We start from the raw sequence: 14,684 nt of genomic DNA, 5'->3' as shown, positions 1-14,684 counted from the left end.
GAGCGAGTACAGCAGCTGTGAGGTCCTCGGTAAACTTTTCATGTTCAGAAATTAAAATGTGTTCTTTAAATGACTAATCTGCTGTTTAAAGGTCTTCATGTGAGTGTCTGCGTGTATAATTAAGTTTAGACAGTTTGCAAGAATGTTTAGCGCCCGTGGTACGAAAATGATCGCTGCCAGACGCTGGCGAAGTGAACGAGGCTCGAGAGAGTTGTGAGTGCACGGGCGTACCTTGTTGCCAGATCCATTTATTATAAGCGTCTTTGGACTTGTCTTTTCTACTTTAGAAAGTTAATAGAGCGGGACGTTGCCATTTAGGGTTAGCGATATCTTTATCATGTCTTATTTACAAAAGATGTGTACTCATTTCGGTTTATCTGTTTATTTTTCGGTTTTTATTTGTTTTCATAAAATCTGGCAACACTGCAATCGCCAGAACTTAAATTGACAGAAATCAAAAGAGCCAGCGGACATGTTATTGCTAACAGGATATCACATCTGGTAAGGCAAACGCAAAAAAAAAAAAAATTAAAAATATATATTTATATATATAGACTTTATCAATGCTATCAGAACAATAGCATATGACACTAGTACAGAGATCTTTATAACAAGTAGTTACAGAATAAAAAAAAAATACAAACATGAAGAAGTCTATGCTATTTCATTGAGTAGCCATACTGTTGTTAATTTTTCACAAAATCATGCTAACAACATTCATAAGAGCACTAGACAAAGTTATCATCTATATAGCAATGGTTATTAATGAAAACTATAACAGTAATACTATTATTAACAGTATAATATCGTTTTATTACTGTAATAGGGCTATGTATTGTTGAATGAATAATAAACAACTGATAAAATGATACACTCCTAACCGACAGTATGGTGCAATATGACAGAATTTAACAATGCTCATTCCTCCAAAACAGAGAAAACATCTTTCACAAACATCTTCAAGTTTGTGTCTTTTAAAGTGTTCTAATGAGCTGTATGTGGGTTATTATAGCACAATTCTTAACCCCACCCCAGACATCACTGATTTTCAAACCCTGGCTACGGACACCTGAAATGTGCAGATCTGATGCATGCAAGCATTATGAAAACACTGCTAAAAATAAGATGATCACATGCAGTATTCCCTTTTACAAGGTTTGTTGAATCATAATGTTCAATGAGCCTAGCAAAATGTTGACATTTATGCTTTAAAGCAGATGCTTTCTCATAAAAGACACTTATTATACAGAAATATGTCTGACTTTTTCTCTCACTGAAGCGCAACTAAATTGTTATGCATCATCAAACGCCATCAGAAAGAATGTTTTTTTGGTAGATAAACAGACTTTCCTGCTCCTGTAGAGCACAAATATGAAAGGGTCTTATACAGAGATGCAGAGCTGATATCACTGAAGATAGATTTATTTGCTTTCAGCAGTGAGTCATTGTCTGTCATCAGCTCAGCGCTGAGAGAGAGTGAGAGGAGCTCTTTGATGTGTGTGTGTGTGTGTGTGTGTGTGTGTGTGTGTGCCAGGATTCACAAAATGCCTGAATCAGTATTTAGATGTTTCTTCACAACTTTTATGGGGTTAATTTTGAGAAGATTACAACCTAATTAATTTATTTATTTTGCATCTCTGTCTGTTTGTCTAGTGTTATATGCATGTCTTGTAAACTTTATTATGCCACCGTCAATTATTTTGGACAATGTTGACATGTATTTTATCTATAGATTTTTTTTTTTTACCCTTGTCTCAGACAGGTTTTCAATCCTAAAATATAAAAAAGTGTCATTAAACTATTATTAAATGTATAAAGCAATGCTGTAATTAAAAATATTAATTACATTAATATTTGATGTTAATAAAAATTATTATTTATTACATTTATAAAACTATGATAATATAAACAAACAATATTTTATTTCAATATTTATTGTGCGAGAATAATGTGTATGTATTCATATTAATTTAGCCAATTAGTTTTTTTTTAATTAAGTGCCTGTAAATAGCTAAGAAGTTGTCCTTTTTATTCAGAGGAAACAACAAACAAAAACAACAAAAAAACTTTCCATCAGAGATTGATTATTCATTTAATATGTAATGGAAATTATTATTATTTTTTTTCCATTGGGAAAAACAACAACAAAAAAAACTTTTTTGTTATGCATGCATGTTGGACATTGCCAGCAGACACATTAAATAAGTCATAGTGTATTTTACGGTAGTTTAATTTCTGAAAGTCCACAGAGCCTAAAGAAACAGCCACTTACTGTCTGTGAAAAGAAAAAAACCAAGATTTTATCAGTGAGTGACATTAAAAAACAAAGCTATAAAATAAAGGGGACATCTTGAAAGCATCGTAGGAACAATAGTATGTCATAAATGACCATGGCATTGCTGCCATACAGAAGTTATGAGGCTCGCAGCATTTCCCAGCGGATGTTGAACTAGCACATCACAGGCTAAGATAAACGTGTTAGAGAGTGTGTCAGCTATTATGCCCTATCTTTCCAAATAACCCATAATTGCAGTGTGACACTATAATGTTTTGAAATTGCTAATGTTATGCTCTTTTATTACTAAGGTAGTAAATAACTGATGAATCAAGTGTAATTTGCGCATGTCAATGGTTTTTGCTAACAATGTCTTCTATCAGGGTTCAGTGTGTGGAGTGGAGATAATTACCTTTGAGACCACATTTACACTCAATTCTTTGGCCAAAATTAGACACACTCATTATTTTGTAAGAAAAAGGAGTGAGTACAGTAGATGGCTAGAAGTAGTTATATATATAATATATATATATATATATATATATATATATATATATATATATATATATATATATATAATTTTATATAAATTAGTCAATATTTTATTTCCATTAAATTTCAAATGACTACTGGAATATAATAAATATGTATTAATACAATAAATAAACAATTGAATCTATTATTATTATTTGTGTTTATTTTATGTTTTGATTTTTGTTTCTGTGTTTGACTTTGACCCTTACCCTTTGAAACTTAATTTAAAACAGCACCGAAGTTTCAGCTACACTGGTAATGACTGTTATGTCAATGCTGACAGGAGGCAGACACACTTTGGGTATTCGCTCAGAGTTACTGTCTGACAAAACACAATAAAGCTTTCATTAAAGTCCAGAACAAGAGGTTTACTGTCATGCAAGAACATTGTCCTGATTCAGTGACAACGTTTGAAAGTTCACATGCGCTACTTCCCTCGGCCATATATGGTTTATTTCTGACTAAGACCAAATTACACGCATGCAGTCTTCTAGCTGATCCTAAGCAGTTGATTTTTTTTCTACTTACTTTCATTATGTTAAGTGTGTTTGTTTAGTATGTTATTCTGCATTTTGTATTTTTATAGTATTTTATTTACAAAATAAACTCATTGTGATTTAACTATCCTACTTTTGTAGTATTGTAAACTGTTAAAGTGCATGATAAGCATCAACCTTGATTTCATGCATCCTTGCTTTCTGAAATGTGTGAGTGCAGTTCATTACCCAGCACCAGTGGTGCACGGCACAGAAAACCAACGTTTAGTATTTCTAAGAAATTAATAGTTTTATTTAGCAAGCACGCAATAAATGCAAAAGACTTCTTTTAAAAAAAAATTTAAAATCGTAATTATTCCAAACTTTTGAGTGGTATATCATTCATAAAATATATTATATACAATTAAATATAATTAATATTTAAAATCTCATATATTATAAATATATTTTTATAGGTTGAAGAACCAGTGGTTTTAATTATTTTACAAAAAATTTACAGAAAATATTTTAACTTTTTTTTTTTTCTGTGTGGCTCAGCTTTGTCCTTCAGAAATGAAACTTTAATAAATGATGCTCATAAATGATGCTGATAATATGCCTGGAAACTGTAATTGCAAATGATCTGAATGGAGAGAAATCGACACCCTGATCTTTCCATGTGATTTTAATTTTGTTTTAATCAATTTAATCATGAATATTGAACAGGTAAAAAGGGTAAAAGATAAATTTTTAGCAAAAAATTCTGTAGCTTTTGCAAAATAATTTTGTCAGATGTGGTTGCCAGAATAATTGTGTAGAAAAAATACAGAAAAACTGTAAACAGATTTACAGAACAGACTTTTCCAAAATGTTACAGTATAAAACTGTAATTTACAAACAACAAAATATGAATGTAAAGCAATAAATTCAACAATGCAGACTGTTTCTAAAATCTTTTTATTATACCTTTAATATATACTGACAACCAGCATAATAATGCAATAAACATTCATTAAGGTAAAACCTTAGTGAACATAATAAAAACTATTAAGAAGCATAATTATTTAAACAAAATACTTTCAAATGTGGAGTGTTACACAGGGAATTCTGGGAATATCTGTTTACAGTTTTTGACTGTAAATTGTATGTTGATTTGTTATTTTTTACTGTACAATTAACAGCTTTTTACTGTAAAATTACATAAAATTTCTGGTTAGATCTTTTACAGTTTTCCCTGTATATAGTACAGGAACTTACTGTTAACTGTTACTGTTTTTTTTTTTTTTTTTTTTACTGTGTGTGATACCAACACTTTGACTCTTTTTTTTTGTCATTTTATACCATAACTTTGTGCTAAATCTGAAGGAAACCTGCTATGTGCAAGAAATTTTCTCCTCGGGTATCCTTAAAATCACATCTTCCTGCTTTTTCACACAAGAAACCACGAGCATCCACTGAGGCTAAATCCAGTTTTTCAATACATATTTCAAATCCCTAATCCCACTCCATTATTCAAATAGTTTCCACACAAGGATTGTCTTCAGTCTACCATTGAAATGCTAATACGGTGTTATGTAGCTTTCGAAAAGATGCACAGTTCTGGGAAGCAGAGTGAAATGGAGCTTTGAGGCAATGTCTCCCACCGTGTTCTTAGAGACGTCACCTGTGTTCCTGTAATGTTTTTCTCCTCTGACAATGGGATGATACATTCACCCAGCCCTCCTGATCTTAAGCCTCATCCTGTCTTATAACAGACCTAATCATTTATATTTTGTGATGTGTCCCATTTCCTTTGATGGCAGCGTCGGTGGAGATTGCTCTAAAAGCACTAAAAGTCAGCAGGCTTTAGCTTGTTACTGCAGGAGTGTGTGAGAAGAGCTCTGACTCTGTGTGCTGGTGTGACCTGACATGCTGGAGATTTTCTGCTCGTCATGAAGCCTCCTAACAGAAGAAAGTGTATAGCCATGCATGTCCAAAAAACCTCCCTTATTATCGACATCAAAGAATCATCAAGATTTGATGCCTGAACTGTCAATAGAAGACATTTTTATACACACATCTATCTATCTGTTTACCAATTTGCTGACATTAAATGTATAACATAACATAAATTATGTATAACTGTGTAACATAACATGTTTAGCAAGGAACCATAACCATACTTTTAAATAGTCAAAAGGAAGACTATAGATGATCTGAGAGCAAGAAAGTCAAAAGTGTCTATATTGTTTGTTATCATATTGCATAAAGTGCTGCAGTTTACACTGAGATTCTGTCATATCTCACTGCTAACAAAATTATACAGCTGATTATGTTACAATGCATACAAGAGTCTTTTCTTGACCCTGTGTACAGTATAACCTAATCAAACTGGAGCCAGACTTATTTGGTACAAATGAATGTCTAAATTATTTACCTGTGTGCTAAAGGGCAAGAGCAGCATAATAACCACATAAAAGTGTTTATTTTATTTGATTATTATTATGGATAGAGGACTCGTATTTTGGCCAGAAGCAAAGGTTAAAAGTTAAATGATCATGGATTTGTTTCTTACAAACATGCAGCTTTTCACTTCACGGGGTGTTAACCGATGGACTGGATTACTTGTGGATTATTGTTATGTTTTTATCAGCTGTTTGGACTCTCATTCTGACGGCACCCATTCACTGCAGAGGATCCACTGGTGAGCAAGTGATGTAATGCTAAATTTCTCCATACCTGTTCCATAACAAACTCACATCTTGGATGGAAAATACATCTTGAATTTCAGTTTTACAATTTTAGTATGAGAGTGAGGCAGAGGGTGTGTTTATTTTTATTTGAATTGGGGCATGCGTATAGCTTATTATAGGTGGGGGTGGGAAAGGTGCAGCTGCAATATCCATCAAAGGTGACAATAATGTTAAATGACGCAAAAGGAGGAAATGCTCTGCCAGTTAAAAGACTCTAAAATAAACTTATTTAACTAAAATAAAAAGGTTTATGGTACCCGCCACAGGTTGGTCTCCCTAGAGACACATCTAAACACACATAAAGGAACAAATATGCGGCAAGGATAGTGAATTTGTTTGTTTCTGCTCATTTGAAACTGCTAACCGTGAATAAAAGACTGATGTTCATTGTATTCTGAAGTGATTTGAGAAGCTGCTGGATGTGAATCACCGTACAAGGAGTGTTCTTCAGAAAAGAAAAAGTCCACTGCAGATCTGATGCATAAGTGTAGTAAGTGTGATCAGCTGTGGTCTTCTGGACATCATGCGTCATAATCAGGGCTTTCTTTGATATGATCACATAATAGACCTGAAGGACAAAGAGACGCATGATTGTAATAATGGCTGTAAAATGCTAACACTCTTATTTAGGACACTCATAAAAAGTTAACACTCAGTTCTTGGTGAATAAATGGGAACTCTGCTGAAAAAAAACAAAACAGCTAAAACCAGCCTAAGCTGGTTTCCTGGATTTAGCTGGTCAGCAGGCCGGTTTTAGAAAGGTTTTTGGCCACTTCTTTAGCTGGTCAGGCTGGGAGACCAGCTAAAACAAGCTAGGCCAGGCTAGGAGACCAGTTTGACCAGCTAAAACCAGCTACTTTTGGTTTTTCAGCAGGGAAAAATTTTTTGAAATTGATGTGCCGCTCACATTACAATTGGCCTGAGAGGCTTGAAACTGATTATGGTTCATTTTGGTTGGTTTAAAATAGTTGCTTTCTAAAACATGTTTAGTTGCTGAAGGGTCATTCTACAGAAACGTCCACTTTTGGTATGGCAAAATATCTTAAAATGTATTTATTTTCACTAAACATTTGTACCTTAAACTTAGACCACATTATTAGATTACAAAGTTTTTGACTTATGAATACATATAAATGACAGCTTACCTCTTATTTTCTCTCTTTAGCTCATTTTTGGCAATGCACATTTTGCAAGACCACATGAACCATTTTTTTTGTCACTGGTGTTACCTTCTTTATCAATATTAAAATATATTATTATATTATTTTTTTTCAGCACATGTAGTCAGAGTTACAGAAAAATAATGAAAATGCAAGAAATAAGGAGATTATGTTTTATTTATTTAATTTGAAAGAAAAAAAAAAACAGTACGGTAACACCAGTGACACAATGAAACACCAGTGACATACATGTTTGAGACCTGATATACCTGATCTTCACTGGTCAGACCCATAAGGAAGGTAACAAGTGTACAGTTGACAGTAACACCAGTGACAATTTTCATGCTAAAAATTATGCATTTTACATAATGTCTGCTGTGACCCCAACAGTATCAAACCATAGGTTGTCAATCATGCATACTCAGCATAAAACACATAAAAAGTGAGTATTTTAACCATTTTTATTATAGTTTTTTTTCACTTACCAGTTAACCCAAACATACAGTTCCCTAACAATAAATAGGTCATACCAGTGAAATCAACTAAAAGCTTCATATGAAATCGTGAGCTAATTGTTGAAATTTATGATTGTTGTTAAGATGGGGTTTACTTAACATGGGCTTTTTTCAAGGAAGGAGGAAGTCAAGGTGATGTTCATCAGTGTGAGACTCTAAAATCGTTTTATTACAAAATGACAGATTTTTGTCAAAACGGTAAAATCCTGGGGACTTGCTCATTTGAAAAACTAGCTAACCGTGTTTTCACTATATATTTTATAATATTTATTGAGCATTTTATTTTATTATGCCATTTATATCATATATTTGATAGTTATGAATACATTTTTGTAATGTATTCATGTATTGTAATTTAAATGGTAGAAAACCCTGATTTTGACTGCAAAATAAAGCAAAAATTTGTAACCCTAATGTGTTTTTCAATTGTAATATTTCTGTAAAGGCTAGGGCCAGAAAAATGGACGTTTCTGTAGAATGACCCTGAAAACAAGTTTAGTTTTATGTGTGCTACAGGGCAAGGATTTGAATGATGAAAGACCAATCAGAAAATTTCTTTTTCCAGAAAAACTTGTAATAAATTACAATATAGCTGAAAAATGCCTTTACGAAGGAGTTCCTGACAACGTGATTGTTATGTGTAAATAACACCCCCCCCCACCCCCCAAAAAATATTAAAAATTTGAGTTGACGTTCAGTTGACGCAGAGTAGACGCTTACGTGAGAACGTCGCTTGAGGTGGTAACCATAGCAACACCAGGCCGATGATTTAAGTTTTTCAAGTTGATGAATAGTTTTTTTTTGTTCCTTAACAGTTACACAGAACACAGAAATGCTACGGAGAAAAGACTCGAAAAGACTTGAGGTAGTTACTGGATTTGACTAGGACTGGTTAGGTTCATTTTATTTCTCTTCTTTGGTTGTGTTCGTTTGAATTTGAGTGGAACGTCTGCAAGAAAGTTAGTTGAAATCAAGGTTTCTTAGCCTATATGTTCAACAGCGTTCAAAAGGTTCAGTAACGACGAAGTTTTCCAAACGTTTGCGCGCATTTTCGTAGAAATGTTTTGGTGTTCGCCAGATCAGATCATCGCTTTTAATTCGATCTGTACGTTGATTAATCATGACAAGTAACATTCGGCTACCGTAATTATGCACCAGCACAATACGTTAACATATCTCAAAAATAACAAATGCTTTTCGTTATCTGACGTTTATCTAGCTGTAGTGACTATGCATTTCTAGAGACCATTAAGTAGGCTTAAAGCCTTCTTTTTAAATAATCGTTGAAGTCCCTAAAATTCATTTTATAATTCGCACCATGACTGAAACTATAGCCTACTGAATGACAAATGGAAAGATATTGAAATGTTTGTCTCGTAGATCAATGAGACATCTCCTGCCATGAACGCAGTAAAGCTGGTCAAGCTAGAGAAATCCTGCTGTCCTGGTCACTGCAGTTCCCGAGCAGTTTTCAGATTACTCATTAATGTGCACGGGACGGAGTTAAACAACAGGTAGGCTTCTTTCTCTTGCGCAGATTAATTAGTAAGGCTATGTGTTAATCATAAAATTTTGTAATGGAATCTAGTTTTGTATTCATCTGAAATGCCTGCCTTTTTTCCCCTCTGTCAATGAAAAGACACCATACAAAGCTGTATTAACTGATTTCCTTATGATGAACTGTATGCACTCTGTTCTATTTCATCAAGGGCTTCATCGCCAGCAGCCTCCATCATCCATCCAATTGGTGAGGGACATCATCAGAAGAAATGTCCCGCAGACACTCAAGAACGCAGCTCTGAAGAAACTAAGAAGCAGATGGAAGACACCATCTTACAGACTCAACGCATGGACATAGACAATGAGCAATCTGAGAGTCCTGTCCATCAGAAGCAACAGAGCCTTTTGAGAAGAGCCGTCAAAATTCTACTCATCTTGTTCATTGTTTTGGGAATAATTGTTATTTTCATGATTGCCAGCCAGTATGTTTATCTGGAGTGGGAAAGAATCGTAAGGTCACTGAGTTTTAACAAATGCATGAATAGCTTTGTAAAACTACGCTTTGCTGGAATGTACAATCCACCCATATGAACATATGAATCCATATTGCCTTCAGCACTCAATAAAGCGTATCAGAGAAGCGTCCTCTTGTGGTTTGTTTTTTCTATGTATTGTTTTTATAAATCTCTGTATTTGCATGTGTTAAAATGTCAATAAACATGGATCAATAACAATGCAGGAAACTCTTGTAAGGGGAGATTTGAGTAAGTGCAAAGGTCATTGCAATTATCAATAATACACATTCATCTCTGGAGCTCTAGTTAAAGGCATAATTATGAGAAACTGAAAAAAGTGAGCACTTTTTTTATGAAAAGGTACGGTTTGTTCGTGTTACAAGGAGTAGCCTGTGACACAAAGATGTGTTTGTGTATATTTAATATGATATTAAATATAGCATGAAATAAAATAATACAAATATTTTTACCTTTTTAAAATAAGGATTAATAAGTATAAACTGTTATGTGCTTTTAATATATATATATATATATATTATATATATATATATATATATATATATATATATATATATATACATATATACATATATATATGAATCAAGTGCATGAATATTGAAGATTTTTCCTTTTTATTTCTCACACCTTCACTAAGAAATAACTTACTTTTTTCATTGAAAATGACTCAAATGTACTCATTTACTGAATAACAATAACATTATTATTTAATCTTTCAGAAGCATGCATGCATGTGGTACATTTCTAGAACATTTTAAGCAAACTAATATTTCTGTTACTGTAAAATGTGTGCGCTTATGTTGAGCTGGGAATGCCAAACTGGAAAATCCATAATACCATAATCCATCATCCATCTTTGAACTGGATGGGGCATTTAGATGACTATACAATAATCAATAAGGCGATAATAAGTTGATCCATGGACATAAACAGACTCGATCGTTGCTAATTTGCTCTGGTGTCATTGACGAAGAGCCTGACGATGTCACCTTTTGACGTAAATACGTCAGAGGTGAGACATTCCGTTTCAATAAAAGGCTCCGGATCCCAGGAGCATCAGAGGACCAGGAGTAAAGAAGCAGCAGGAGTATTAGTGCTTTACTCTCCAAAGACCCAACTGATACTCAGAGTAAGTTCCCATTTCTCATTCTCTTTATGTATGGTCTGTATGTTTCATAATGCTTCACTGATGTATTATTATTATTATTTTTTTTTTCAGATGCACAGGTGTGTCGGTGGAGTTTGTGTGTCTCTTATTGTGTGCGCGTTTCTTACGGAAACACTCGGAATGGTGATTGCGGTAAGATTCAAAATGATTCATTTCATTATTTAATACTGTAGGCTGTGTTGTAATGCAAATTAAATTACGGGAAAGTCGAAACAGTTTTAATTTAAAAATATAGGAACTGTTCTGTGTAACAACACTCCCTTGAAACATCTTGTTATAGGGCAGACCGGGGCAAGTTGTCACAATCTTAACCCGAGTAAATTGTTCTCACAATCTCACGGTGGCTTTTTTAAAAGACAATTTCTGTTTAAACACAACTTAAAGTCTTTGCTATAAGTATTTAAACATTACTGGGTAAGAAATAAAGAATGCACGTTACTTTTGTCCCAATTAACTGGACATGTTGTCGGGCTTTATGGGGTAAGTTGTCACAAATAGAATATTATAGGGTTCTCGGCAAAATAGCATAAATGTAAAAGATAACGTAAAATGTCAATAGCAATAGTAATGTAAAAACAAATATTGTTATTTAATAAACCGTCAAATTCACTTTTTTGTTAGTTAAAGTAGATAGTAACATTATAATGAAATATAGTTATCAGTTGTAAAATATAAAGGCACCAGTGTTATGTCTTATTATGAAATATTTTTTTTAGTGTGTTTTTATAGACAAAGGTTGTTGCTTTTTTTATGTGTATTTTTATGTGTGTTTTTTTTTTTACAGTGTGTAACTTGTATAACTTGAACTTTCTATATTTATATATATTACATATTCTATAAAACAGGCAAAAGAGAAGAGAGGATGGACCCTCAACAGTGCTGGGTATCTCCTCGGTCCTCGTGAGTTCCCCATTACATCTTTTGTAGACTTTTTTTCTATCTTCTCTAATAATACCACTCTTTATCTTTCCCCATAGCTGTTTATTATAAAAACAGTTGCGTATGATTTATGTAACTGTTTTGACGTATACAACTGTTCTTCATTTGTTTTGCTTTACTTTTGCATTGAGCTCACTTTAAACCTTGGACTCTTTAGTTTGTCCGTACTATCTGTGCAGGCCTGTTCGCTGTCTTTGATGAAATGTGTTGGGGTGCACTGATGTTGAGCTCACCTGTGTAGGTCAGTTACATAAGCTCCCTGTGTTTCAGGTCGTATTGATCACCTTATACAGATTAAGGATTCTCCCAGTGCAAGGGGGAGAGAGGATCTGCTTGGTCAATGTAAGATAGCACCTGCAGGTTATTGAAGTCAGAGGAGGAATTGCTCTGTGGCGTTCCGCTCTTTGTGCTGTTTTCCAAGCTTCCATTCAGCATGAATCAAAGAAAGATCTTTTCACCTAAACCGGAAAGATCAATCGAGCTTTAAAAGCATGAGGGAATAATTTAAGTACATATTCTGTGTGCAAAAGCATGAAGTATTCTTCTTCATGGACTTTCTAAATATTGCCATATTACTTCAGTTAAATGTATTAAATCATAGCAGCAGGTTTCTTTCTGAATATATAAGCAATATTCTGCTGTTTTCCTTAATTGCATTAAATAGTCTGTTAAAGGTAATTTAACTCTTTTTACATCCTTTATCTTTCGTTCTACGCTCTGTCTCTGCTTTTACCACTTGCTGTGGTTTTTGCAGTTAAACTGCTCTTTTTACTTTGGGTGCCCTTGTGGAAAAGGAGTACACTTAGAATACTTTTAAATGAGTAGTTATGGAAATAACATACATTAAAAGAATATACTAAAGTGCAAACTGAATGTAATGTTTTCGGACATTTTTGCAATTAAATGGAATTTATTATAGTTATAGTTTAAATTTATATTAAATGCAGTTAGTTCAACTTGAGAGTGCTTTTTTGACCCACTTAAGTACATATTTATAAGTAATTTCATAATTCTATTGTCTGTTGAAATATTGTGTACTGCTGAATATACTGAGAAGCATTTATGGTACATTAAAATATAGCCTACTTTAATGTAATTTCTATTGAAACTTTAATGTCATGTATTTAAATATATTTGAAAGTTTATATATATATTACTTAAAGGTACAACTTTTAATTTGGCATTATTATTAAAAGGGTGCTTAAGTGCGTTAAGAAACAGGCATGAAAGTGGACTTTAATTGAGGTAATATTATATTATCTGCAAGTACAAATTTAAAAAATATACTTCTTAGTTTTGAAGTACACTACAAGTGTACATTCAATACAATTAAGTGCACTTCTTTTTTTCACAAGTGTGTGAGCTTGTGCTTCGCATTGCGACAAAAAAGCAATTCCATGACTCAATTCCTGCAGGTTGCTCTACTCAATCTGTCCCAAAAAACAGAAACAAAACAAAAAAAGATATTCCTAAAATAATGACTTGTCACATTAGGAACATATGTGTGCCACAGGCAGGTCTATGAATATCAGCCGGGGCGTCAGGGTCTGACGGCGTGGTGCTCAGCGGGCTGTTCAAATGATCAATGTGATTATGTGTGGTTTTGCTTTGTGATCAGATGCCATAGACAGCCACAGGAGCCTTAGCGACAAGCACGGACTGTCAGGGAAGAGAGAAATGCCCATAGACGAAGATTTCAAGACAGGTAAGAAACATGCACTGTCTGCAGGGACTCATCAGTGTGAAAACCCAAAATGGATTTGTTTTAATTAAGATCATGATTCTATATGGTTTATTAGACTTTATAAAGGCTGGTACGTGGATTATACTATCCATTAATTGTTAATGTACTTTCACAGATGTTGTGGCAAGACTTCATCAGTAAAATAATAAATGATAATAACTCTATCTAATCTTGTATCAACTGTCTCTGCTTTTTAGCAGCTCTGAGGATATCAGATGAGGATGTTATCCATACTATCATAGACTTTCTTTCTTATCTCAAATTAAAAGGTAAGTGCAGTTGTTATTTATTTTTTAGATTTATGAAACTAAAATAAAGTCAAATACATCAACTTCAAATTGCTGGAAGTATAGAATGTTTTTAATGAATACTTTTGTTCAACAGGGATGCGTTGAATCAATCAAAAGGGGCCTATATATATATATATATATATATATATATATATATATATATATATATATATATATATATATATATATATATATATATAAAATGTCACAATATTATTATTTTAATTTTTTTACTTTAAAACTCACTTAAACATGAAGAAGGAAACACCTAAGAAGTTTTCAGTTTTTGTTAAAGTTTTCATCCCATCAAAATATTAATAAACAGACACATAAAGGAAAAGTAATGTATATACCATGCAATTCTGAATAACCATCTCTGTAAGTTTTAGGTGAATAAGACCCAAAAAACTACTGTTCACCTAACGTAATTTGACTGCAAGAAAAATAATTATTCTAATTTTCACATTTTTACTTACTTCACCCTGCAGAATTTGGAGCTCTCGACAGTCTGCCTTCCTCTCTCACATCAGAGGAAATAAGTCAACCCTAATTTTGACCGAATCCAGCTTTGACACACCGTGACCTCCACTGTGCCCGGCTGAAATCGCTCTCAGAGGCTGTATTAACATTCAAAGTCTTCACCATGCTGTTCTCCACACGCTAAACTGTCAATAATACTACGTAACTTTAATCTGTCAGAATCACTTGACGGCTGATGTGGAGATGGATTCAAAAAATAAAACTCATAAATGGCATTCGACTCACCTTATTGTCTGTCTTATTATCTTTTATTTTATATTCATAGAAAAGGCAATAAC

At 33.3% G+C, this 14,684-nt stretch overlaps 1 protein-coding gene across 4 annotated transcripts; it reads left to right on the top strand.

Annotated features, from left to right (window-relative positions):
* The first annotated feature begins 10,721 nt into the window (after positions 1-10,721).
* Positions 10,722-14,626, top strand: LOC109050989 (galanin peptides). Of its 4 annotated transcripts, none has more exons than XM_042715143.1 (7): positions 10,722-10,854; positions 10,945-11,025; positions 11,739-11,793; positions 12,103-12,174; positions 13,451-13,537; positions 13,777-13,845; positions 14,355-14,626. In XM_042715143.1, the coding sequence occupies exons 2-7, from the start codon at positions 10,945-10,947 to the stop codon at positions 14,414-14,416; spliced, it is 426 nt and encodes a 141-aa protein (XP_042571077.1). In that variant the 5' UTR covers positions 10,722-10,854; the 3' UTR covers positions 14,417-14,626. The 4 variants fall into 4 exon arrangements, with proteins under 4 accessions (XP_042571077.1, XP_018924065.1, XP_042571078.1 ...); XM_019068520.2 differs by having other exon boundaries at positions 13,774-13,845; XM_042715144.1 differs by lacking the exon at positions 12,103-12,174 and having other exon boundaries at positions 10,723-10,854.
* Positions 14,627-14,684: the final 58 nt, after the last annotated feature.

This window comes from Cyprinus carpio, chromosome A25, assembly GCF_018340385.1.
Source record: "Cyprinus carpio isolate SPL01 chromosome A25, ASM1834038v1, whole genome shotgun sequence".
NCBI classification, from domain to species: Eukaryota; Metazoa; Chordata; class Actinopteri; order Cypriniformes; family Cyprinidae; genus Cyprinus; species Cyprinus carpio.
This window is presented reverse-complemented; position numbering and strand designations above follow the sequence as displayed.

Excerpts from the sequence above, each read along its gene's own strand:
- LOC109050989 (XM_019068520.2), top strand. The coding sequence starts at position 10,945 with ATGCACAGGTGTGTCGGTGGAGTTTGTGTGTCTCTTATTGTGTGCGCG. Across the intron at positions 11,026-11,738 it reads CACTCGGAATGGTGATTGCG|GCAAAAGAGAAGAGAGGATG; the intron begins GTAAGATTCAAA and ends TCTATAAAACAG. Across the intron at positions 13,538-13,773 it reads AGACGAAGATTTCAAGACAG|CAGCTCTGAGGATATCAGAT; the intron begins GTAAGAAACATG and ends TCTGCTTTTTAG.